The sequence below is a fragment of the Channa argus genome, chromosome 22 (assembly GCF_033026475.1).
Source record: "Channa argus isolate prfri chromosome 22, Channa argus male v1.0, whole genome shotgun sequence".
Lineage (NCBI taxonomy): Eukaryota > Metazoa > Chordata > Actinopteri > Anabantiformes > Channidae > Channa > Channa argus.
Window position 1 is genome coordinate 912,562 of NC_090218.1, and position 26,554 is coordinate 939,115.

General features: G+C 37.1%; 2 protein-coding genes across 3 annotated transcripts; both read right to left on the reverse strand.

Moving 5' to 3' along the window:
• Positions 1-375: 375 nt before the first annotated feature.
• pld2 (phospholipase D2) lies at positions 376-17,441 on the reverse strand. Of its 2 annotated transcripts, none has more exons than XM_067491992.1 (24): positions 17,264-17,441; positions 14,380-14,540; positions 14,165-14,292; positions 12,939-13,081; positions 12,696-12,789; positions 12,254-12,319; positions 12,085-12,143; positions 11,734-11,979; positions 11,487-11,630; positions 11,302-11,385; positions 11,051-11,129; positions 10,829-10,939; positions 10,554-10,730; positions 10,257-10,413; positions 10,035-10,153; positions 9,600-9,713; positions 6,503-6,607; positions 6,147-6,235; positions 5,690-5,803; positions 5,500-5,546; positions 5,096-5,230; positions 4,113-4,266; positions 3,386-3,503; positions 376-3,280 (listed from the first exon to the last, which is right to left on the reverse strand). In XM_067491992.1, exons 2-24 carry the CDS (start codon positions 14,510-14,512, stop codon positions 3,056-3,058), a joined length of 2,841 nt encoding a protein of 946 aa, XP_067348093.1. In that variant the 5' UTR covers positions 14,513-14,540; positions 17,264-17,441; the 3' UTR covers positions 376-3,055. The 2 variants fall into 2 exon arrangements, with proteins under 2 accessions (XP_067348093.1, XP_067348092.1); XM_067491991.1 differs by having other exon boundaries at positions 10,521-10,730.
• Positions 17,442-19,106: 1,665 nt separating this feature from the next.
• On the reverse strand, positions 19,107-26,129 carry chrne (cholinergic receptor, nicotinic, epsilon). The gene is made up of 12 exons (XM_067491625.1): positions 25,242-26,129; positions 22,779-22,912; positions 22,532-22,576; positions 22,277-22,386; positions 22,002-22,157; positions 21,802-21,902; positions 21,522-21,722; positions 21,110-21,224; positions 20,907-21,021; positions 20,614-20,821; positions 20,164-20,297; positions 19,107-20,034 (listed from the first exon to the last, which is right to left on the reverse strand). Exons 1-12 carry the CDS (start codon positions 25,309-25,311, stop codon positions 19,867-19,869), a joined length of 1,557 nt encoding a protein of 518 aa, XP_067347726.1. The 5' UTR covers positions 25,312-26,129; the 3' UTR covers positions 19,107-19,866.
• Between the last annotated feature and the right edge of the window lie 425 nt (positions 26,130-26,554).

Consider the following 26,554-nt stretch of genomic DNA (forward strand, 5'->3'; position numbering starts at 1 on the left):
TAATGAGGCTTTACTTAGCTCCAGAAGATCATATTGCTTTTCAGTAATGCATTACTCCCTTAGCTGTTTATCAAGTGTCTAAGACCACAATCTGGTCATAAAAACCTAAACCATATCAATAAACCTTGGGTTTCATGGGTGATTTATTGAACTTTTCAGCACTCTCAGTTCATACTCTCATGAACTAAAGTCCTTTTTGTGTAAAATATTGCCCATGTAACAACCAGTTTGCTATGCATTATAAGATCCAGCAACAAATTCTACAGATAGTTAAGGTCATTTCTGTAACTTACATAAGCTACATTGTGATACTAGAAATGTATAAGACAACTATATACATTTCTTCCTGAAGGTGAAAGGCAACATTTGAGAAACACATTTAGAAAGTGGTTTATTGTCTAGATCGTCATGACAAGGTGAATTACAATTACAAGTTTTTGTAATATTAAAAGAATACATGTCATTACACAAAAATTAATCCCCATTTGTAGGTTTAGATGTATTCTCTTTGAATGTGCACATAAACACTGATTGGCCAACATTAATACCATGTGGTAGTTTTATTGTTGAGGTGGACAGGGGTCAGGATGGGTACTCAGACCAGCTTGTGGCTATGCAGCCCCATTACACCCCAAGTGGTGATGCATTGTGTTCTGACACCGGCCCATCATGGACAGCATTCAAATTTTTCTATGCTGTGCTATTCATTTTTTAAAACTATACAGTATGTTTCTTGAAGTTTCGTGTTTTGATTTGACTAAGATTTCAAAACTAAAAGTAGTTACTCACTTTGAAATTCTATAAAAATAACTTTGTTGAGAAAATTAGAAAAGTGCCATACCTTAATGTACAAGTTGTTCTTAAACAATTGAGTAAGAATGACTATAATCTATCTGCCCCTGAGTGTTAGTAAGCTACACATCATTATTTCAATTTAACACCAACAGGATATGTATACAAAAAGTATTTCACATGGTTATAGTTAAGCATGTCAGTGTCAGTTAAAAAGCCAGGTTCTCATTAGTAATGTATTAAGAAAAGTGTATTAGCAAGTGATAAATAGTAAATACGCAACATCTAGTGTGCAAGGGTCCACAGCATCTATTCAACATCTTCAAGAACACAATGTGAACAGTGAAACCAGAAATTCACAATACAGAGGGAGGATGCCTTCATTTGCCACCTAAGGAGACAAGTTCAAAACCCAATGTAGTGTCTTTGAGTTGTGGGTTTGTCGTGAAAGCTTATGAAGCATTTGCAATTTGACTTCATGCAATTCCATTGGATCTGTCTCAGGTTCAACGAGTTTTCACTTTTTGGCTAAAATTAATTAATTATGTTAATCCATCTCTCCAATTTATCAGTTCATAAAAAAGCATTTTAAAATACATGAGCCAGCTATTTTTTTATTTTTTTATATATATATATATATATATATATATATATATATTTATTTTTATTTTTATTTTTTTTTTTCAAGTTGGAAAAAACTCCATGAGATTAAAACATACAGCATAAAGTCCCATTCAGATGTCCCATTCTTATTGTTTGCATCCCTGCTTGTTTGTTTCATAAGATATAGCACCTGTATATGAGATGATACAGGTGCTTAACAGAAGAACAAACACCAGATTGTGTGCAGGAAATTTGCAAACATGTAAAAAGTGCTAAAAGTAACAACCTCTTTTTTCTATGAATGCTCTGATGACATTCACATACCTAGAAGCTGCCAAGCATAACCACAGTTAGCATTGGGTATTGAGATATTAGGGTTTAGGACTTAAGCTTTTCTTTTTCTTTTAATTATCCTTTTTCTCCTCCTCTAACCTATATCAACAGTGAGTCAACACAAACATATTCAAAGAGAGATGTTCATCTTGACCTTGGCTCACAATTGAGCTCCATGACAAAACCACATGTGATTCCTTGTGGCTCAGTGAAAGGAATTAGCAGGGGATTTTGTAATAAAAAAACCTAAGATTGTTTTCTGTTTAAGATTAAAACTATGACTTGGTGATGCTCTAATCACACACCATTAAAAAGCTACTCATTTACGATGTTGTGGTTAAATGGAATGCAATCATACAAATGTGGAATGTGGTCAAAATCCTGCTTCCACCTGGACACATATTGAAGCCCACATGGACACTAGTGAAAAAACAATAGTCAAAAATACTATATCTGTGCTTCATCCAGTTTTTAAAGCCAAGTGGATACTGGAATGTTCTGTTCTGGACTGCTGACAACCTGGTGAAATAATAATTCACTTGGTTGTTATGGTTACTTTTAAAAAAATCGTGACATCTAACAGTATATCAACATAGCACCCTTTAATTATTCTCCTTGACTTTGCCCGTTTCTCTACCATTTATTTAAAATGTTAAATTACTTTGTGTCTACTCGAATTGTCAGCCTTCTTTCAAAATATTACTCCGATTTACAGTAACCCATCCATATTTAGTAAGTTCTCGCTCTCATTAGTACTCTTCCTTTTCTTCCCTATCCAGTCTTTATTTCAGCTACAATCCAGTCATCTCTTTATAGCCGTCACCATAACAACCACAAATGTTCTGACAGATTTGCTGGCACTGCAGTGAGAGGCGAAGCCTCAAAGGGAGAATAAGAGTGGGAAAGAGAAAGAGAGAGATAGAACCACCCACCCACCTAAAAGCCTTGCACCAATGTACATTATGTTTCCAGATCATGTGAGATGCTTGATTTCAAATACAAATTTGCCATTCTCTCCAGACTCATACGTTCATGTGTGTGTGCACCACCACCAGCTTTGTTGTTCAGACTGCACTGTCGAGGAAGAAGATATACAAAGTGGCCAATACAGATCATCATAATCAGTGGTTATGTTCAGGATTGCCCACTAGCAATCAAAAACATGATAAATTGTGTTATGGTGATGTCTTCACCATTGAAGTGTTATTGCTGTAACTATTTTAGTGTATTGTGCTGAACATTAAGTAAGTTGAAACTCTAATGAGAAGCATGTGTTACAACACCTCTTCAGCTGTTATGTAGTGGTCTGATCTTTGCTACACTGCAGTTATGTCCACAACTCTACAGGAGCCATGCCCTCTTTAGTGCCTCGTGGAGGCAGTAGGTTCTCCTCACGCAGGAAGTCAAGTGGGAAGTAGACCAGCAGCCCTCGAACAGCCTTCAGCTCCTCTATGGCCTCCTCAGGGTCTGTGTCACAGAGGCGATCCTTGGTGGCATATTCCCTCAGTTGTCGCATATTGAGGACAGCGTTGTTCGGCAGGCATTTGAAGACCTGCCAACAAAAACAAAGTAGAGATTTTTTTTAAAAAGTGAAACTACATGCTGCTGCTGATAAGAGGTCAAGATATACAAGACACAATCCGTGGTAAATCTATACCTTGTCATAAATGGTGGCATTCATTTCCGCAGATGCCTTCCAGACTGAGAAGAAGAAATCATCACTGATTGGATCATCAATATTAATGCTGACTTCTGAAGATGCTCCAACTAGAACTCTGGAAAAGGTTCAGCAGTGCATACAAAAAAAGACAAATGTTTATACAATACAGACCGTCATATGGCTTAAATATTTTGATAAGAAGAGAAATATTACTCCGTTTCCAAAAAATTCCAGAAGGAGATAATTTTATTGTAAACCAAATAATAAAGTGTAGGTGGTTAGCTAGGCTTGAAGTTTGTTATAACTTCTATATATTTTTATCATTTTTTGTCCTTTTGGCTTATCCCGTGAGTTCAGGGTCGCCACAGCAGATGCATGTTGATTTGGCACAGTTTTTATGCTTGATTCCCCTACTGATGTAGCCCTCCCCAGTTTCTACCGGGCTTGGACGGGCACTGCACAGCTGGGGATGGAAATGGGCCAGAGAACCTTGGCCAGAGACACTTTGTTACCTTGGCCAGAGACACTTTGACCTATAGCCAGGACTGGGGATTGGACCACTGGCCCTGTGGTCCATAGATGACTGCCTTACCAACTGTGCTACAGCCTCCCCCAATTTATAACCTCTATATATTAATTTAAAACTTGATTAAATCTATAGGTTGAACTATTCATGGTCCTAAATAAAGCACTTGAATTCATGCGTTACGCTTTTAATCCAGACCTGAAACACTCTTTACGCAGACCAAGCGTGAGGGGTCCTGCCTGGTACTCCTCCCCTCCCATGACGGACGGGACCCGCTCTTCATCTTCCACAAGCACTGCCAACTCGCTATCTCTAGTGCCCAACATACTGCGGTCATTGATGTTGGCTGATCCTGGAACACAAGTGGAAAGTACAAGCATTTGTAGTGTGATCTCTCATAGTTATCAATTGTATCAAACATAAACTCAGAATAAGATAACTGATACCTTATGATATAAATGATATAAGTATTCTTCAGACCTAATGCTGCCAAACAGATTTTCTATCTTGGCAAAAAAGGTCAAGATGTATTGAGTTAGGCTTAACCTTTGCAACATAGTTTGGATTTGTAATTATTAATGTTTCAGGTGAGGTTGCATTTAATCAACCCTTATTAATTTAGCTAATTTCCTGACAACAACAATGCTTTTCCTGTGAATGCCTTACATTAAAAGGTCATCTAGTGTTTCCCGGGTGGAATGTTTTTATTATAAATGACCACCAGTAGGAAATGTTTTGATATGCTGGAGCCGTATCTTAATACAGCATTGAGTTAACATTATTCTGTGAGGTTGAATTTAATTATACTACCTTACAAACAGTAATGCTGGATTACATTACATCATGAATTGTTATCTTGATGTCCTGTATGGAGATCAGAATACACAGTGTCCTCCAATATTTGATTTTACTCTTCCTTCTAACAACTCATTTAAAAAAAAAGAACTGTCCAAATAAGTGTTCATTATTTATTTCTACATAGAGTATTTCTGTATTCATATATATTGAACTCCATCCAAAGCCACAGTTGCTTTAAATTCACTATGTATATAACATTTTAATTGAAGCCTTCTGTTCCCATATTGGTTGTAAGACATGACTGATTCTGTCTTGGAGATCAATGATGAGTCAAAGTCAAAACAGTAATCTGTCTCTGAATGACTGCACTGCTGTTGACTCACCAATGATATAGCAGCGGTCATCAGCAATGAGGGTCTTGCTGTGAACATAGATAAGCTCTGTGATAAGCGACTGGGACAGCTGGCAATGGGTTCTAAGGCCACAGAATGTGATGTACTCTGTCCACTGGTCCATAACTGGTGGGAAAAATCACATTATTGTAAAGAAATAACATACAAATATATAAACAACTCATACAAACATGTATTTTCTAAAACTGCATGTGAAAAGAAGAGGAAAAAGTAAAGAATGGAAATGGAAACTGATAAGCAGATACCTAAGACCAGTATCTTCAGTTTAAAGAAGCAACACAAGGAGAAAAAAAAGAAATACATATTAGAGAGGTGTTTTTTGATGTCAAGCCGTTTTCTGAGTTGGAACTGAGCAGAAAAGTGTCAAAACTCACCATTCTTTAGTCTAGACAGTATGGAGTGTTCATCACGGCACATAGTCCTGAACATAAAAATGTATTCAAGTTGACTAGTTAACAAAGTACAGGACAATGATGTAACAAAAAATCAGATAGATGAATCTGAAGAGGTACACCTTATTACACCTTATTATCTAAATTGATAAGAGCAGGACAGGGTTCTCACCGATATGTAAAGTGCAGAATAGCTTGAATGGCATTTCCACCTCCTGTACTAATATCTCCCTCAAATCCAGGAAGAAGAGGGATCACCACAAACACTCTGTACTTCTTCTGCTCTCTGCAATAAGAAAATATGGCAACACATGTACTATTATAACATGAAAGTGGACTATTTATTCATATTTCTATTAAATGTTATCATTTAAAACACTTCACACAGTGTAACACAGCTAACTAACCTCTCATTTTCATATGAGATAACATTAATATATTATGATCCTAAGATAATATGAAATAGTGATGGCATGTTTTCTTTTCAGTAAAATGAAATGCTGAAATGTGCATGTCTCTGTTTATTATTTACCACATTTTATTCCACCTTGAGCACAGATTTCGTGAAAAGCTGCTTTGTAACTTCAAGATTCAAGAATGTGTGTATGTAGCTAGTACATTCAGTTAACCTGTGTGCACGTAGTATTCGCTCCACAATTGCATCCCCGATCCCGTTGTGAACACTCTTCCCATCGGCACAGCTGATAAAGAACTGGTTCTAAGGCAGAGAAAAGGCAGATGGCGGCTCGGTATGAGATTCAAGCTAAGGCAGGTGGGTAGGTGGCGAAGAAGAGAGCAAGCTATGACTGCATTCAAAATGATAAAACCTCATTATTAAAAACTGAATCTCTTAGTAATGTATCAAAGGGTATGTAATTCTAAATCAGGTGCTCTATGTTTGTCAAATGATTAAATTAAATGTAGTGAGGCTATGCAATGTAATGTGCTTTGAGTTACATATTTGTGTATAAAGCACCCACATTACCTCAATGTAGATGTAATGCTCGCTGTTCTCAATGGTGTGGATGTAGGCATTAAGGATTGAGTTCTCACAGGTTCCAGCTGACCATCGATCGGCAGAGCGCAACACCTTAGCAAATAACATGTAAAAGTAAAAGAAAAACCTCTATCACTGAATATACTGTGTTTATCATACTGTTCAGCAGTGGTTAATTAAAGATCTTACATTTTTGCTATACTGTATAGTTTTACTATAGTTATGTCAATCAATCAATAAATAAATAAAAGTGCTTGTGTATGACAAAAGTTGGTAGCCTGAAATGCCTGCTTTTTGCATTAATTTCTACAACCCAAATTCCAAAGAAGTTGGGACGATGTGTACAACATTGTCCATGATTTCAAAATGACTTTAAAATTTTGATTCATCTGACCACAAAACAGTTTTCCATTTTGCCTCAGACCGTTCTGGCGACGTTTTTGAATCATGGTCACATATGGCTTCTTCTTTGCATGATACAGCTTTAACTAACATTTGTGGATTGTACATGGAACTGTATTCACATACAGTGATTTCTGGAAGTGTTCCTGAGCTCATGCAGTGAGCCTGTTTTTAATACAGTGTCACCTGGGGACCTGAAGAGAGCATAGTTTTAACCTTTGGCCTTGTCTCTTGCAAAAAGAGTTTCCTCCTTATTCTCTGAATCTTTTGATTGTATTATATACTGTAGATGGTGAGATCACCAAAGTCTTTGCAATTTTCTGTTTAGGAACATTTTTCTGAAATTCTTTCACAATTTTTGGACGTTTATCACAGATTAGTGAACCTCTGTCTATCTTTATATTCAAGAGGCTCTGCCTCTCCAAAATGCTCCTTTTATACCCAGTCATGATACTGACCTGTTGCCAGTTAACCTATTTAGTTGTCAAATGCAAAGGCAAATTCCATCCAATTCCAAATGATCTAATATTTTCCATGAAATGGTAAAGTTTCTCACTTTCAACATCTGATATGTTATGTTCTATTGTAATAAAATATGGGTTGATGAAAAAACCTGCTGCCGTTATATTACATTGCTCCAAAATTCTGAAAAAAGATGAAACAAAACCTGATCAGAAAGTTACAGTGACATGGGGAACGAGGGTTATTATTTCATGTTACTGCCTACAATAAAAAAAATAATAATAATAAAACCATAACATTTATTGTTGAGTAAGAACAATTTTGCTTACAGTAAGACACTATTTGGGACTACACATGTCACTTATAACACTTTCATCTTTTACAATAGAAAGAGGGGCGTAGTGGATTGGGATGCAGAAGGTCGCGAGTAGGAATCCCCCCTACCAGGTGGGGCCTCGCCCAGCCGCCAAGTGTGGGTCCCGAGCCCGGATAAAATGCGAGGGTTGCAGTGGGAAGGGCGTAAAAACTCATGCAAAATGAATGTGTGGGACACGTTCCGCTGTGGGGACCCCTGAAGGGACAAGCTGAAATGTTTTTTTTACTTTTACAATAACTTTACCGGGCTAATATGTAGGGTCTGTGCTTGTCAGCCTGTTTTGGATTTTTTTTCCTGTAATTTAGTGAACACAATGTGTAATGCATCCTTCGATTATTTTAATATTAAATTAAGAATGGAAATGATAGCCTATGTATCAAGGCAGTTGAGCAGCTACAGCCAGTGTTTCTCAAAATGTGGACAACATTTATCATGAAGCTTATTCCAAATAGGATGTGTCTATTTGTTCTCTTTTCTTGTACTTGGCAGTGCATTTGTTTTCTCTGGCTTTACTGAACTGGATAAACATGTTGGAAGTGATTTTGTTCCACAGGCTTTACTCTTGTTCCACCATCTGCCACCCAAAAAAAAAAAGCTCAGCTGCATTTTAAAAACTAGAACAGTGTCTCTTTGTTGTACTGTAAATAACTCTAACTTTTATTTCTAGCTAGATCTTACTTGTGTCAAACAATATTAAATACAGCGTAGAAGCTAGTAGTGGCTTATTTGGCAGTGGTTGTGTTTTTCTTATAGTCATTACAGTAATTTTAATCATTTCTCTAAATTAATATAGAGATCAATTGCAGCCCAGTTTATATTACAAATGCAAACCATATAAATGTAATATGCTCAAAGACTGTTAGTATTTTTTTCTGGAAATCTCATTGAGATCAAGATCTCAAGAGAGACCTAAGAACAAATTGCGTACTATATACACAAAATCATAACAATAGAATTTATTTACCCAAAGAGCCATGAAATACATCAATAAAAGGGAAACACTAATTACCAAAAATCACATCTATTATTAGAAATATAAGCTTTTAATGTTTTGAATTGGGTGTCTAACTCCTTTAGGTAAGAAAAAGCTTAGTACCGGAGACCAGTCTTCCTAGGTTTAGTGTTAGTGAACCAGTTTCTCCTGTGACCTGGATTCATGGTCAAGAGCTCCCAACTAAAGTTAGGCCATATATGTAGATAAAGACATAGGCATGCTGAAGCCTTATAGATGTTGGAGATGACCATCCAACATTTTCCTAAAAATAAGACTGGTGACTATGATAACTGTCTGCAATAATTATTTAAATGTTACTGTGGTGTAAAGCATCCAGTGGTTTAAGGGTAGTAGCAGCAGCATGAGTGCACAGGATATCTGCATCTCTGAAATCCTCCTTTTATACCAAGTCATGTTACTGATCTGTTGCCAATTAACCTAATTAGTTGCCATGTAGTTTTACACATCGTCCCAACTTTTTTTGAAATGGGGTTGTATAATGATGCTTCAGTTTTCAAAGGAGAAAGTTCAGATTTTGAATTAATCATCAGCCACTGTTCTTCATTAAAAATGTAATGATGACAGATGATTCATCTGTAGAATAAACTTCAAGGGGAAACAGACTTTGTTGAAGGCCAAAACGCAGTACATTACCAGAACAGCTGAGCCTGGCAATGTCATTTATCCTTTTTGTTTAATTTATCAACCTAAGAAAAATAAAGGCATACCAACTTGAAATAATAATACTCTGCTAAGAATCACATTTAAGTTTTCTGTTTCGATAATAAAAAGCAACAAAGTTTTGTACAACGATTGGATGGTTTGGGCTTTTATTGAATGTGTGTACGTACCTGAACTTTGGCTTTTTTGGACCCAGGCACAATGAATGACAGAGAGTCAGCAGTACAATGAGACTTGGGAAGAAGGTAAGGGTAGAAGTCATCCTTGTACTTGCTTTTGAAGATCTAGAGAGGAAAACAAGTAGGAAAACAGATTTTTTTTCCCTCTTCCCATTAGCCATGTTTCACTCATAAGTCAAGTGTATTAACACTATTTACTATCTGTGTAATGTTTTCATGTTTTCCTAACATAACATACATAACAACATTAGATGAGACTGAGACAACAGCTTAAAAATTCCAGTAGGATTAAAGCAATACAAGTCTCATAATTTCTTATACCTATTGATTATTTAGAAAGCAAAAATACATTTTAATTTTTACTTTACGCACACCTCCTAATAAATGCTTTTCCTAGTAGCTACAGAACCTTTCTTTCAGTCTGACCTTGGTGAAGTTCCAGCGCTGGATGAAGTGGCGGGCTACATCCCTGGCAGCTTTGCCATGAATAGCTGCAGACAGATCACGCCACGGCATGCGAGGCACTTCAGTGCGGTCAATGTTGTCTGAAAAAATATAAAAAGTCATCCTTTGAGCTCCCCTATTAAAAAGACTTTCAGTGTGCCTACATGTGTGTGTCAGATACTGAAAGAAAAATTAAAAATGTACCTTCAAATGGTTTATCCACTTGGACCCAGTCTTTCCTGATAAAATTGTTGTAGTCTTTGCCAAGCCACAGTTTAGTGTTGCCACTCAGATAATCAGAGTTCTGCTCTGCTTTCTTATCTGGTTCAGATGGTTTTGGACCATCAGCCACACCATTATCCTGCTTATCAGAGACATGTGTCAGTGTCGGCAGGGTTTTGGACATACTGGAAACATATACTTGATAAGAAAAACTAAACAAAGCTCAAAAGACTAATAAGTTCTTACGCCTGTATCTACTTTTGGCTCCATCTCAGTTACCCTGTTTGCCCTCTCTGGTAAACCCAGGTCAGTTAGCCGGTACTGGCTGTCATCCCATCTCCCAAACGCTAGGTCAATCCCCCCTACAAAGGCTATGGTTTGGTCAATGGCCACCATCTTTTCATGGTGAGCCCACAGAATCACCACAGACGACACGTGGTCAGGGTGTCGCATTACCTGACGAATGTAAAAACAACAAAACATAAATTGTGGATTGGATGGAACAGTTGAATGCCCATTTTCTGTACATCATATTATGCAGAGAGGTGCCAGACCTTGATGTTTGGGTGCATATTCATTAAAGTCCTCTTGCTGTGGTCACTCTTGATGCCAAGTGCTAGTTCCACCTCTTTGTATAGCAGAATACACACTTTGACTCCTTGTTCCTGATGAAAACGTTTCAAACATGGGCCGTGTAATTAAAAAATATAATCAGCACAGGCAATAAAAAATTTGGGAATAATTTAAATTCTTAATAAGACAGAAAAAATCCCTACTGCTTTGCGTTTGAGAATCTCATCCAGGCGCCAATAGTTATCAGTTGCTGGTCTTTTAAGGAACACTTCTGGGCTGAGCCTGATAGAAAAGAAGCATTACACTCTCTACTCACTCTTTTTATTATTTACATTCAAATTTGCTATGTTTATATATATATAGAGAGAGAGATATAGATATATAGTTTACTACAAACACATTTATTTATGTGTTTATTTATTTATTACTGGATCCATATCTTGCTCACACTTACCACCAATCTGTGATGAAGATTTCCTCTTTAGCTTGTTCAAGAGCATCAGCCAGGTCTGCAAAGTAGCCACTTCCATTCACATACCTTTATAATAATGAATAACAAAAAAATGCAAGCAATTCTTAGGAAATGACGACTTAAACTGTGATAGATGATTAAAAGATTCTGAGCGTTTTATGTCTAACCATTTAGTGAGTGTGCTCTCACGTGATGGAGCAAACCCATTAAAGCGCTGCGGTTTGAAAAAGTCACAGGATTCTGCCAGATGGTTGATTTCATTACTCCACCAATGAGCTTGTCTATAGCTGCCACATTTGATGATGAGACTCCTGACCAAAAACAAAGAATAGGTATTACAGTCAAATACATATCACACATTGCTCCATATACTGTAATTGTCAGTATACGTGCAAAAACACACAGGCGACCTACCGAGCGAAGTTCTCAAAACAAACCCCATATTTAGTGCCTGTGTAAGCCTGGCCCACTTTCACTTTAAACTCTGTGTCAAACAGCAGCACAAAGTTGATGCAGCCTTTGTCTTGGTCCATATACATCAGGAATGAGTCTTTCACCACCAGCCACCGGTGTGACCATCGGAAACAGATTTGATGATGACCAGCACAGTTCAAGCCAAGGATCCGGTGACCTCCTGACCTCTTGGTGATGGGTCCCTCCCTGAGAGAAATTGAACAGATGCTGCAGAGTAAACCTCTAAAATGCACTAATTTTCCATTTCTATATGGTCCTTGTATCTCACACACTCTCAAAAAGTTAGCTTACAAGCCTTTGGGTCCAAGATCAGTGACAAAGGAGATAGGTCCAATAGCGAGGAATTCCAGCTAAAAATAAAGACAAGAGAAAATATTATATTTATATATTAAATATTCTGTATTACATCCACTTTGTATGTGTATCATTTAGAGTATGTTTGTAATTTAATAGCTACTACCATGCTATAATGATTCCTAAAGACTATGTTCTCCAGCAAATCATTCAGGTACTCCTCCAGGTATTTCTGCAACAGAAAGTAAAGTAAAAACTGGCACCTCCAAAATGCATATGATATTAACAGAATATCTCAACCCTATAACACGCTGATCAGTATGTACAAATTAATGGTTGGAATTGGTACGCTCAGAAAATACCAAAAGCAAACACCAACTAAACCTCAACAAGAACCCTTCTTGTGAAAATTGGCTTGCTTTGTTTTTATTTTTTACTATATAGTTATTAAAAACACTTATCACCTTTTTTGAATAAAATGTATTTAAAAATCTTGTCAAAATTCTATACACATTTTGTGTTTGCGTGTGTGTGTGTGTGTGGGTGTGTGTGTGTACAGTATTTGGAGGGGTAGTTCAAAGTGTGGATCTGCTAGTCTTATTTGATACCATTTTGCTGGAGGCCCTTCTGGTCCATTCAGTTCCATGGAGGCTGGGCAGTTCCTCTGGCATGGCTCTCAACTGCTGCCTCTCCTTTGCAAATCTTTAAGAGAAATTTGAATATTTAAAAATACTCAGTGCTTCAGAAGTCTCATAATAAAATCTCAAAGCAATGACTCAGATTTCAGCTGCATGTCTCTCAGAACAAGAGGCTGATTTGCATGATTAAGATCAACACACTGATACACCGACCTTCCCAGGGGCAGAAAATGAATCAACATCCTGTGCTTGTAAAGGTCTCGATGCAGCTCCTGAAAGTGCTTGTACTTCCTCTTCACTGTCCAATGGAAAGGACCATGTGTTAGCTTCACTGTATACAGGGTACCCACACGGACCTGGATAAACATTATGAAATGATGTACATACTGTAAGTAAACAATATTAACATTTTGTTCACAAATGTTGCTAGGAGCTGGGAAACACCAGCAGTCACAGCTTTGCACAAACATTTAACAATCATCAATATAACAACTACACAGTTTGGGTATCAAATGTTTATTTTAACTGAAACGTCATAGTCAATGAAGAATTAATCATAATTTTGAGTTTCCAATTCATGCATGCCTTAGGACACTGAAAGGAAAAACCTTCCTAGACATAGTGACATCTGCAAACTGACTTTTCACTATATCTCCCATTTATGACATTTAACTTTAATTTTATCATGCGAGAGTGGCAGAGTAAAAACCTGTACCAAATAAATGTGTGGACTTTTGTTGTGGCCACCCTGAGCTTATGAGATGAGCTCAAGAAGAGGAAAAAAATGATTTCTAGTACAGCCATTAAAATAAAATTAAAACCACAAACTGATAATAACTCAAAAAGGCGACATACTGTAGAAAAAAAAACATCATAGAAAGAAATCACTTAAAAAGAAATCAATCAATTTTTAAAAAGTTAGTAAAAAAGTACTGAACACACATTATTAAAATGCACTGAACCAGGTGATGCTTTTACTTAGTCAATCCCTCCAGGATTACACAATGTTGCAAATAATTCAACGGATTCCCTGTAAAAAGGCATTTAAGACCGCAACAATCACAAAAAGGTCTGCAGAATCCTGGAGGGACTGGTAAGCGCAGGTTAGTACTTCAGGTTAGTAAAAAAGGGTAGCCATCTGTGAATATATAATTTGTGATGAAGCTGTCATGCAGGAAGCATGATGGATCAGGAAAAGAGCTCTTCCAATAAGATTGGCACAGGTTACTGACGGATTTCCATAATTTCCATTATCTGTAAATGATTATCCTTTTCAGGGTCGCAGGGGCCTGGGGCCTGGAGCCTATCTCAGATGTGGAACTTACAGAAACACCCAAATCTTCAAACACTATCAACATTATACCTCACCTGTTCAATCTTAGCACTGTATCAAGATTCAGCAGAAATATTAAAAAAAAAAAAAAAAAAAAAAAAAGTACTTTTGAGCCAGTAGTGTGCTTCTCTGTGTTGTCCACTTTGCATGTAATTGGGGTTTCAGGCAAGAAGTAAGATACATCTGAATCCTTTAGTTCCTCAAGATGATGAACCACCAGGAAATGACGTCCTTCTGCAATTGTAAAGAGTTTGTTGTTGGGCAGGTAATACAACACTTTTACAATTTTTAAGGGATAGTTTTAGGGATAGTTTTTCTTACCACGGCTAGACACAAAGGAATCTATCTCATCTGGGCTCAGATTGTGAAGATCGTGTGAGAAACGCCGTCTACCTAGATTTCGTGCTGTGAAAGTCTGAGCCACTGGCTCAATCACATCCTCTGGATTATCCATTGCACACCTGTTGCAAGGACCAGTCAACCTGTAATATAAATAAAAGAAAAGAATTACATATGCTGTCCATGGTTTGGGCACATTGTCACCACTGTTAGGATACAAAACATAGGCTGAACTATTAAAACTACTGAGCAAACAGGCTTTTCATACAGACCACAGCAGACTGAGATATTTTTAGTCACAATATTTAGGGTGGTGTCTACAGTCCCTCCATGTTTATTTATCTACTTAATGAGTAATCGTGGCTTGATAAGGTTTAATACTATTTGCATTTACTTGGTTTATTTGTTCACTTAAAACTAGAAGTAAAATATATAAAAAAGGTAGAACTTAAAAATATTTGATTCTCTAATAGTACTACAAGCAATAAATGCAGTACCAACAGATGTAATAACGCTATTCTTAAGATTTTCTGAAGGAAGTGAAGAGTGAGTGAAATAAGGTGCCAGTGCAAGCAGGATCTTAAAATTAATGTAATCCTCAAAGAGAGGAACATACTATGATCACAGGGGGCATCCAGGTGCCTATGTATTAGACATGACATCAACAGGCTCTGTCTTTTTACACAAAGCATTGTTAGAATGAACATAAAGAGTTGCGTTATACTGCAGGTAGTGATGTTTAACTGTTGATCACGTCATTGACAGGTTGCTACCACTGATAGAAAAGATGTGTGTTTGAGTGTGTCTGTTTATACTGTAGCATTTGGTAAGATGTTTTTAAATGGCTGAATTTTTCCAGGGCAACAAGTACGAGAAGGGTGTGTGCATGTGCTGTAAACAAGACAGTGAGAAATGAGGATACAGAAAATGAGAATAAAACAACAGAGAACCCCAGTGGAATTATTCTAAGGAAGACTACAAAAAAGGACTGCAAGGTCATTAGAATTTTAAACCCATGGAAAATAAACTAACATCTATTGTTTAAACTTCCTGATCTTAGTGGTGGGGAGGATATGTGACGCTTTACGACATTATATGAATTAATAACTAGCCAATAAGAAACAAAAATTAAAAATACATCAAACAATCAGTGGTTCACAGTTACTAAATCCTATTGTAATAGCATATTCACTAAATTCACTTCATGGTGCATTCATGATGAGATATTATGGGAAAACAGCCTGTGCAGAGTGTCATATGTGCTTACTGCATGCAGGAAAAACTACACAAGAGGCTGAGTAGTAGTTAGCAGGTAAAGACAGGTATAGTACTAAACAATGGGTGGGTGCAGTTCCTGTACTGTCCTTTCGAGTTGCTACTTTTGGAATCTAAAGAATTGAGGAGTGGCAAAAAATAAAAAATAAATGATTGTGTTATTGCAGTCATTTATTTTTTATAAAAAAAAAATAAACCCTTTTTCTAAGAATGTAAGTAGAGATTCTCAGTAACGTTTTTATCTTCTTATTCTGGTTCAAAACTGCTTAACAATTTACCTTGAAGATGTCATACTCTTTTAGAGAACGTTATAAAGACCAGTCACTAAATAGTTGCTATATATACACACTTATTTCTTTAACATTATTTATGTTTATATTAATGTTAATATTTTAATATGTTAGTGCAATTTCTAATTTAACATTGTTAATAACTATTTCTGCCCCTGATCCTAGAGCCTTTGAAGCCATTCATCCATGCAAGCTGACATCAAACCCTTTCATTTAAATTAAATTCCAACTATGCGTTGAGACACATACGTTCACGAAACAATACTTAGCGAAATAAGCTCTTTTTGAGTTCTCTAAACTTGGGAGTGTTTTTGTTTCCCCTCTGTTCAGTTTTACTGTAAGAAGAAAAGCTAGTTTGTACTTGCCACTAAGCATACATGGTGTTAAATAGAATGGCTTACATGTGAAAACTAAATACTGGCCAAACGACTTTAAAACTGTAACCAGTTTTTGCATACAGACCACAAGAGATTGAAATTATCTGTAAATACAGTGCATTTAATTTCCCTTTAAAAGCAAAGAAGTCTGGGGTTGAGATGACAAGATTTTATTTATTTTTGCATTGTCAATGCAATTTACCATGTTCCTCCCTGTGAAATACTACACATACACCTGCTCGGGTTCCTCTACAACTTGATCCAGATTGAAGTGCCATTACAGAAAACCAAGTGACCAACGTTTGGCGTCTCAAAAACTGGATTAGTTATAGTTAGTAGAGCAAAGTTAGAGCAAAAACCAAGTGACAGGATATGAAAACTGACTCATTTATTTCTACATGACTATAACAGTGCAGAGTCAACTTGTAGTTGCATGGTTACCCATAATATTTCCCCAAATCTCTACAGTGTGGTCTAAAATACCATCTTCCTGGCTGTTTGGCATACTCATTTCTGTCTGATTAGAGACTTAATGTGGTTTAGGACAGGGTGAGGTTAGTGTGCTGCTCTGTCAGATTAATATTGTTTGACATTCCATCTAAACCTGTAGGATTTAAGGCGGTATTGCAACATACTGATACGAGGTGTATCTGGCTGTAGGTTGAAAATCCTAAAAGCTAAGTTTGGTCGCCTCCGCCCATTCCCTGGTTTCCTACAGCGACGTACACCAAAGAAACTACAGCACAATTTACAAACCTGCTCTACAAATATCGAATGTGGCAGCAGTTTTTAAACACATCGCAATCTTTGTTATCGAGGCTCGGTGAAATCTGTTACTTAGCATACCAGTATTAAATCTGTAGTGCTACGACAGCAAACCGAGGAGTAAATATGCGTCTAACTTAGGCCTAAGAAAATACTTACTTTTACTTCAAATACAGCCACGACTCAGCATACACAGCTATTCCACATGTGGGTTAGAAAGAGTTTTACAAAATACTCAAGCTAAAGTAATCTATCATTATTCCTTTTAGCGATTCAAGAAGGTTTGTGTATTCACCCATAGGTGATGTACACTTAAGTCCCTCCCATTGGGTGTCATGAGGCTGTGGTAGAAAGGAAAATGAACTCTTGTGGTTTTTGCAGCTTTTGTCATACGTAGCATGCAGTCGTCTTATATATTAAAATAGGTTTTTCAGCAAATCTTCTATATGTATGTTTTGTAGGTTAAGAAACCAAATCGTGTGTGTGTGTGTGTGTGTTTATATATATATATATATATATATCTATCTGTGCAGAAAATAGACAGGCATTATTTGGAGTTATCACAATGAGAGGCCATGTGAGACATAAGTCCCGAATCTGCCACACATCAACGTATAAATGTGGACGATGATATACGTGGTACTTATCTGTAACCGACTCATGGATATATTAACCGAGAGTTTTTCTTTACCTCCATACATCCATAATTCAATTATTCAACCAGATTCCCAGAAAACACCCCGTGACTTCCGGGGAGCATTTCGAAACAAGAGCTTTGTTAGGAAAAAACACAACACGAACCTTTAGCTAACGAGAAAACTTACCTCTAAAATACATTTTTAAACTAATTGTGTTTTAATAATATTTTATTTAAATAAAATGTAACGACATTCCCTGAAAAAATTATATGCAAAAATGTGGTGTCCCGCAAACGTGGCTATGCCGGAAGTAGAGGTCGCGCCACCGTACGCTAATTTAGGCAGGAGTCAAGTTACAATTTGCACGTCAAGGATTAAAGCATAATCTTTGTGGAAGATTGGACTCATATTTAATTGGACAGTGTTTCACATAAAAAGTAAAACATTCTCAAAATTCGGTTTCCTTAACTCACCCTCTTGAGGTTTCTAACAGATTTCCATTTTTTGTAACATTTTCTTCCTCTTAATCCATTTAATTAAAATCAGTGCGAAGTTGTAAATTGGGCCTATGGGCTTTACTAGTACAATCAATTTTAAAAGAAACGTCTTGACTGAGATGGACTAGTAAAATACAACCATCCCACTAGTGGCGCTGTTACTAGGGAATGATCCCTGTCTCCTTTGGCGTACTTCAATTTCACACCACACGGGGGTATTCAACTACACTGAAACCATAAATCTAACAGGGATTTACAAATATTTTACTGCAGCACGTCAGGTGTACGTACAACTTTAAGAATTAATCGAAATCTCAAAAAAAATTAAGACAATTACCCTGGATGAAATTCGATGTTAATGGTCTATTTTACACAATAAACATAACCTGATAACACATAAACTTACACAATGCCTGTATAGGTTGTGCCTTTCATTCACGTAGTCTGGTGCACATAGCACTTCTCAGAATATTTGTCTGAAATACTAATGTTACACTGAACACAACTGGTGATGATCAACTTGAAAATTAATATGCCAATACTAATACTAAATAAAACATTTGACATAGCACATTTGACTTTGTAAATTATTATCTTTTTGTTTCTGTGTGCTCCCTGTTACATTGTTACACTTAAAACTGTGCTGTGAATAAGGCACAAAAAGTTTATTTACCCACAAGCTACTGTGATAGTATATCTGATTATTATCTCTGTTTGGAATATATTGTATTTGATTTATCATAACTACATACAGGATTCAGATATTTTGACATTGATTTAGAAATTAAAACCAAATGTTTTTGTAATGCAAAATTTTATACAATTCATATACTATAATATATTAATTAAACAAGCTATGATGCACAAATGAAAAGATTTATTTAAAAAAACATGGTACAATAGTATCAGTATAATCCATCTGAGCCATCTACCACTAACAAGACTTTCTAATGAATTAATCATGGTAGGAAGAAAAAGGCTTTTCTTTAGCTCTGGCTGCCTCAAGTTACATGCACAGGTTCTGCATGTACAGCAAAACATAGTACTGTGTATGCATGGAAAACATATCAAGACTTTAGCATTTTGGCAGCATTATACCTAAGCCCATGCAAAATGTTTAGCTTATGCATAGCTATTAGTGAACACCATTCTAAATAGGACTTATGGCTCTATTTATTACACAACAATAATTGATTGGTTTTGAAAGGGTTGTGCTACAACAGAGATTATTTTTTAGTGGGGAATTGGCTTTAGCATATTCCTTGAAATTCATCTATGAATGGAAGTTTCAATGCACTTAATTTCACACGGTTGAGGGTATATACCATAAAACAGACATGTAATTGAACTTTTTATTATTGTTATGATGATGATGATGATGGTGGTGATGATGATGATTTACAACATCACTCATCTGCCTGACAAGCATTCACAAAGATATGTCTGAGCTGTGAGGCAGATTTTCAGTTCATTCTATGTTATTAAGGGCCTGCTGCACAGATTTACTGTAGGTCATCCCTCAGTCTGAGCCTGGGAGTCAATGAGCAAGACCATTCAGGCTTAGAGATAGCATGAGGCATAGTGACCCATGCAAAAGTTTCAACAGTGCGAAATAATTGTTTTATTTTTAACTTGGGACATATTTTTTGCTCTGTCCAGGAAATGGAAATTCTGGTGCCTGGTTGAAATGTCCTGTAAGGAAGATGCCCACTGTGCCGATGATGAAAAGGAGAATGGCAGCCCAGAAACACACCTTGTCAACCATCTTCCCAATCAGTACCCAGCTTTCAACTTCCTTTATTTGGAAACAAAGGAAGTAAAGATTGCAGTTAGTCCAAAAGGAATACAGAATAATATATCTCTTTTAAATATTGTTATACAAAATACAATCTGTGGCTAGGCAGATATTGGATGTAACACTCACAGATCCAATGATATTTTGTTGTCTTGTACTCTCAGCAATGAAATTGCAGGCATCCACACATTGCTTGATCTCAGGTGCAGCTTGGGCCAAACTCTTATACAGATTAGCTGTGCTGCTGACATCTATGCTATCCACTAGGGGGAAAGACACTGACAGCTAGACAGTTTGCTACAACATTACCAAAAGCAAATGAGAGCATGGTCAGTGGTGACAAGGTAAAAGGTTTTAAATAGCAAACAATAAGCCAGTAATATATAAACATGAGTTAGGCTATATAACCATCTCTGGAGTATAGTGATCAATTGAAGTCAGAGTAAATTGCAGTGACACACACCTTGTCTGGATTTTTATTTTGTACTGGCAAAGAAATATAGTATACAGTTGAGTATTTAAGCTGGAATGTGCAAATATGGTTGTGGTGGCTCTTAAAATTAGAAATCAATGTCTTACCAATCGACCGTGTGAGACCATGTCTCTCTCTTTGTTTGTCAAACATCATTTCACTTCGAGGTTGTTTCAGTACGTATTCCTCTGCTCTCTGCATGAGGCCGAAGGAGCTGCGCCGCCGCTCCCTCACTCCATTTACCTCTGTTGTGACTTCACTGTCATCTACCAGTGGGGACATGCCCAGGAAGTGAGGTACCATTTCTAAGAACACCTGTTAGGCACAGGAAATATAACTAGTTAGTTTACACAGAATTGTTCTTGAACAGACAAATTTGAGTCCACTGCACTGTACTTACATGCTTGAGGGTAAGAGACATGGTATGAGTGCTAGGACTGCGCAGGGAGAAGTTCAGCACCACAATCTGATTTGTAGCAATGAGAGTAGTGACACACATGACAAAGATCAGATACCTGAGAAAGACAAGATATGTGTTAGAGAGGATACTCAAAGTGTATGAATAAAAAACTAGAACAAAGGGGAAAACGCACACTGACGCACTTGCCAATGAGAGGGACAGAAAGAGATGTCTCAGGAACCTTCTGAGCAATAAGAAAGAGAAATACTGTCTGAGCCAGCAAGACAGAGATGGACACAGTCAACTTCTGCCCCCCCGCTGTAAAGGGAACAACAGATTCAAAGGAAATATACAGTAGAAATCATACCAAATATTTTTAGTACATTTACGGTGCTGAGAAAATACTATTTTTTGATATATAAAGGTATATAAAGTATTTGTATAACATAATAACATCTGGCTTCATTTAAACAAAATCCATTTCAATACTTATATAACAAGGCAAATGAAATATGTACTTTTTTTATGGCAATCTATTCTACAACAACAACAACAACAAAAAGAAAACTAATCTATGCAATAAAAGCCACATGCCAGGACAATGGCCTTACTGACCTTGTGCAGGTAGGAAGTAAGCCAATACAACCAAGGAGGAGATGAGGGAGCAGGGCAAAATGATGTTGATGATATAGAACAGGGGCTTCCTTTGGATGACCAGATTGAACATGATCTCCTGATACTCCAAGTCATCCGGGGAGTATCTTGAATTAATTATCTTCCTGGCTGGACGATGGACGATAGCCCACTCTCCATTCTCTGAATGGTGAAAATGTAGTAAGTCGGGGAGGATTTGTGTGTTTTGAATGTCCAAGTAATAAATATGGATATACTATACCTGTGAAAGCCTCAGGGTCGATGTCCACCCACTCTATAATTTCACCTGTCTCTCCAACAGCCAAGATAAGCTCCACTTCATTGGCACTGTATGTCTGAGATCTAATGGCATGGGGGTGAAGATAAAATAGAATAGAAACAAACTGGTAAATTAGCAAATATATAGGATATTTATTTAGTGATAATAAAATTGTACCAAACCTGAAGGCTAGTGTGCAGTTTTGATAATCAAATGGAAAATAGGTGATCTCAATGGCACATGTGCTTCGATAGATAGCAGGAGGTAGCCAGTACATACCACCATTGCTGCTAATTAAAACATTGGCATAGTAGGCAACATCAAACTTGCCATCAATGCTGCGGAGAATGAGAACAGAGAACAGAGAACAGAAAGTGGTAATAACAGACTTTACAAACTCAGAACTCAGAACCAAACAAACTGTGTGAGGATTTCACTCCTCTTTGTTATGTCTCACTTGTTCTCAAGGACAATGTCTGGAAGCCAGACTGTGTTGTACGGAACACGGATAATGCTAATGCCATAATAGTCCGATTCGTTCCAAGCAAGGCGAAAATCACACCATTGCTGTAGATAACATTTGAGAAAAAGGTCATTAGTGACATTAAACATGAGACAGAGTATGAAGTGACAAGTCCTTACTATTAAATATCTTTCTATGAATCCTACAAACAAAACTAAATCATAAAAAATGCAGAGAGGATAAACTTACAATCTCAATCCATACATTTGTAGTAAGAGTCTCCTCTTTTTCATTCTGTAATAAAAATGTAGATTTGTGATTATGCAGTGCTAAGTTACCCCTGTCCAAAATGCTGATAAATGCTATTCTCCTGTCGTGCTCCTTTTTTAGAATATAACGTTTTTGAATTTGCTTACAGCCCCTGGTAATTATTACTTATGTTATTAGCTTTGTAGCCAGACTTTTTTGTAACGTGAAGGAAAGAGAGAGCTCTCACCAGAGAGATAAGGTTAGTGAGGGTCAGCTTGATCTGAACCTGCACCTTGTCTTCAGGATGAATCACCGGACGAATATTCTTTTTGTATTTTTTGAACAAGTCACCGATAAGCTGTGATTCCTCATTACACTGCACTGAGGAAAGAAAAAAATGTAGAAATGGGTTCAGTTTATGTATTTGAATTCTGTTTGGTATTATTACATAAAGAGAGGGGTAAAAAACATTTTATATAGTGTACAGTAAATTTGTGTGAGCATGTGGTAAGTAAACAAACTTTAGCAAACTTAAGCTGAATATTGCTTTGTTACTTAAATTATTCAGCCAGTGTGCTGAATCAATGACTCTTCTTGTACTGTTACACCATCAATAGCATTAGCTGACAGCAACTTATGGATGAATGTTCAGATAGACAATACTGCAGCAGACATTATTCAGCCAGTCTAATGATTGTGGCGCAGGAAGGTAGAGCGGTTGTCCACCAATCTCACAGTTGTTGGTTCAATCCCCTGCTCATCCGGTCACATGTCGAAGTGCCCTTGAGCAAGACACTGAACCCCAACTTAGTTGCTCCCGGTGAGGGTTGGCAAGCTGCATAGCAGCTCCCCCATTGGTGTATGAATGTGTGTGTGATTGTGAGTGTGAATGGGTGAATTCCCTTTGAGTGCCAATAGGTAGAAAAGCGCTATATAAGTGCAGACCATTTACCATTTACTTTATCATTTGTAGCCAACTGCATTTGGGCTTTTTCTGAATTGCATTTCTCACCTATAGCTGTTCAGCAAAAATGACAAACTCTCACTTGAAAGAACTGTCACTTTTCTTTCGTTTGATGTAAAAAGAGTTAAATGGTATAGACAAGTAAACAAATAAAACTTTTTATACAGGATTAAAAAGCCCGGTAGAAATTCTGGAGAGTTGTGCCAAATCAACATGCAGACAATGATCTGCTGTGGCGACCCCTGAACTCAAGGGATAAGCCAAAAGGACAAAAAAAATAAACAAATCAATAAAAAATACTGTATGTCCTTACCCCATGACCCTAAATCTAAAAATGAATTAATAATATCAACAATTAGCTAATATTAAAAATTTCCCTAATAGTAATATTAGACATTAACATGCATAACCTCTACCCATATTATCCAGGCATGTTTCCTTGTATCCTAGATTAGTACATCTTAAGACAGTTTTGTGTATTTTTAAATGCCATCTACATGTAAATACATTTGTCATTATGTTGTGGAAAGAAAACACCACCCACGAGACAGACAAATGAGAGCATGAAGATATCCAGACAGTAGTAACTACACTATGGTACCCACCAATTTCCTAGGCTGTAACAAATATAGAGTAAGCTTCAAGACAGACTACAAGAGAGAAAGATGGGTTATTTCCGACCACCAGCGTCTCAGCTGTCACTATTCATAGCTCAGATTACTGTACATAGCAGTTGGGAAAACTAGTAAACTCTAAACTAGTACTTTAATTCACACTCAAGTTATCTACAATAATCATCATTAGGACACAATTGTGACAGTAACATACTATGAAGCAGTACAAGTTTCCCCCATTATTAATACATTTCCTGGACTGTCTGGGCCAGTTGTACACAAATCTCACACCGTAGCAGTCTCATGAGAAAGTTTGTGTAGCAGGCAGTGTAAATCAAGTGGTGCATATTACACAGGATTCATTTAAGAATGCATGACAGTGAATAATTGTTTAAAGTAAAGTTGTTTAAACAGGTTGTTTATTGTGGATGGAAACAAAGAGACTTTCTTAAACCAATGGTAATTTTTTTACAGTTGTGCATGCCAAAATTCAAACTTATTTAATATTTTAGAGCCATTTTACAACATGAGTTGCACAGTATCTGATTTACAGTAGGTCACATCCTGGTTCTTTTTCAGAGAGACAGATAAAGAGACAGATAGTGACAGGCAATGAAAATAATCATCCCTGACAACATGTGTTCCAATAGATGTGTTTGTTTACTGGATGTGAGCAGAGACAATGCCGAAAAGTTCTGTACAGCTGGGCTTGTATATACATTTTTTAAGTAGATAATACAAGCAATGTGTCTCAAAAGCAAATATAAAACATTCTCTATGTCTCTTTAGGCCTATAAGAATTGGAAATGTAATTAAATCATTTAACATCTTAGATAAATGGGGGGACAAAATAAATCTGCTGTAGAGACACTGTCAGGTTTCCTGTAATGCAAACTTCTGTCGCTCCTCATCTTTCAATTGTTAAGACAGTGACAGAAAATTTACAACAAGTTTTAGGATGTTTTTAGGAGGCCTAAAGTATAAAGTTTTCTCTTGCTTGTCAATAAAGCAGTGAGACTGATTCTCTCTCTGAACAGTCTGCACATTGCAGGCAGAGGATTATTTTAATAGATGGGAAGGCAACCAGGCAGTTAATGAGCATGTGCCAAAAGTCTGAGACTGTACCACTTACCCTGAACCATTATAGCCCCAAGAATAGTTCCAAGTCCGAAAAATATCCAAAAACTGTGAGTTGCCATCATGTTCCAAGACCCATCCACTGCACAACTCTGCACAACTATATTTAAATCTAAAGTTTGACAAAGACAGAGAGTGAGAGTAGAAACAGAGGGGAAGAGCCCTAAATCCCCCCACAAACCCCCTGACTGCCACCCTCCCTAGCTGTTGCTATCCATAGCTCAGGTTACGCAGCAGCTGCGAAGCACTAAACGAGGACTTCAAGTCACACTCAGGTCCACAACAATAATTATCATCATGATCATTACACAACAGGTATCTGTGGTTGTACCAGTTAAAGGCTATAAAGTCAATAGTGAAACCCCATGTTGTTTATGTCCAATTATGTTCACTGTTACTGTACTATACCTGTAAATTGATGTTATAATTTGAGATATAAACACCAATAGGTAAAGCAAGGTGAACAGGAGACAGGGCTATATGGGCCTGCTCTCTAACTACTATCAGTCTAGGTGATTAATATAAACAGCAGAGCCGTAGCACTTCTGCAGCAGGACTTCAGTAATGAGTCTGCAGACCACATGATGGTGGATTTAGAGGACTGGAGGCAGACATCGCGCATAAAACTCATAAAATCAAAGATACAGACACTTGGATTTGCATAATGACTACTCCACTCTAACAGGTCCATACTAGAGTGTCAGGACATTTAGTCATTTCAAATCCAGAGACTAAATTTGCTATTATAATTAGCAGTGTGAGTAATCTAAGTAGGGTCACTCTGCAGAGTCAAGGGCAAAAGACTGAACCATGTGGGAATGTGATGTACTTCTAAATATACAGTTAGGGAAACAGCGATGAGCTTCTTTAAGGTAACTGGAGCCTCCAGAAGGCTGATTATGTGTCTCTGAGCTCCAACTGAGCGTGAGACACATAATCAGCCTTCTGGAGAAGGGCTAGATCTGTCAAGCTCCAAATCCCAAACTCAAACCATTCACATAGTAGAGCAACTGTGTATGGATGTTGCAAAATAATATGCTTTTTGAAAAGTTTGGTTTTGCGGGCAAATTCAGAAGAGCTTCTCTACAGTATTTAAACATCCTGTACATTAACTCACAAACTGGACTACAGGAGTAGTCTTGGCACTGTGGTAAATGTTTTGACTCTCCACATGTGTTTCTAAGTTAAGACCTACTAAAATCCAGTGTGATAGCAACTGACAAAATGAGACAAAACACCTGTTTTTCGCTCCTCCATATTGTGCATCACAAAGAGAGGCAGCAACCTACTTCTTTTTTCTGCAGAGCA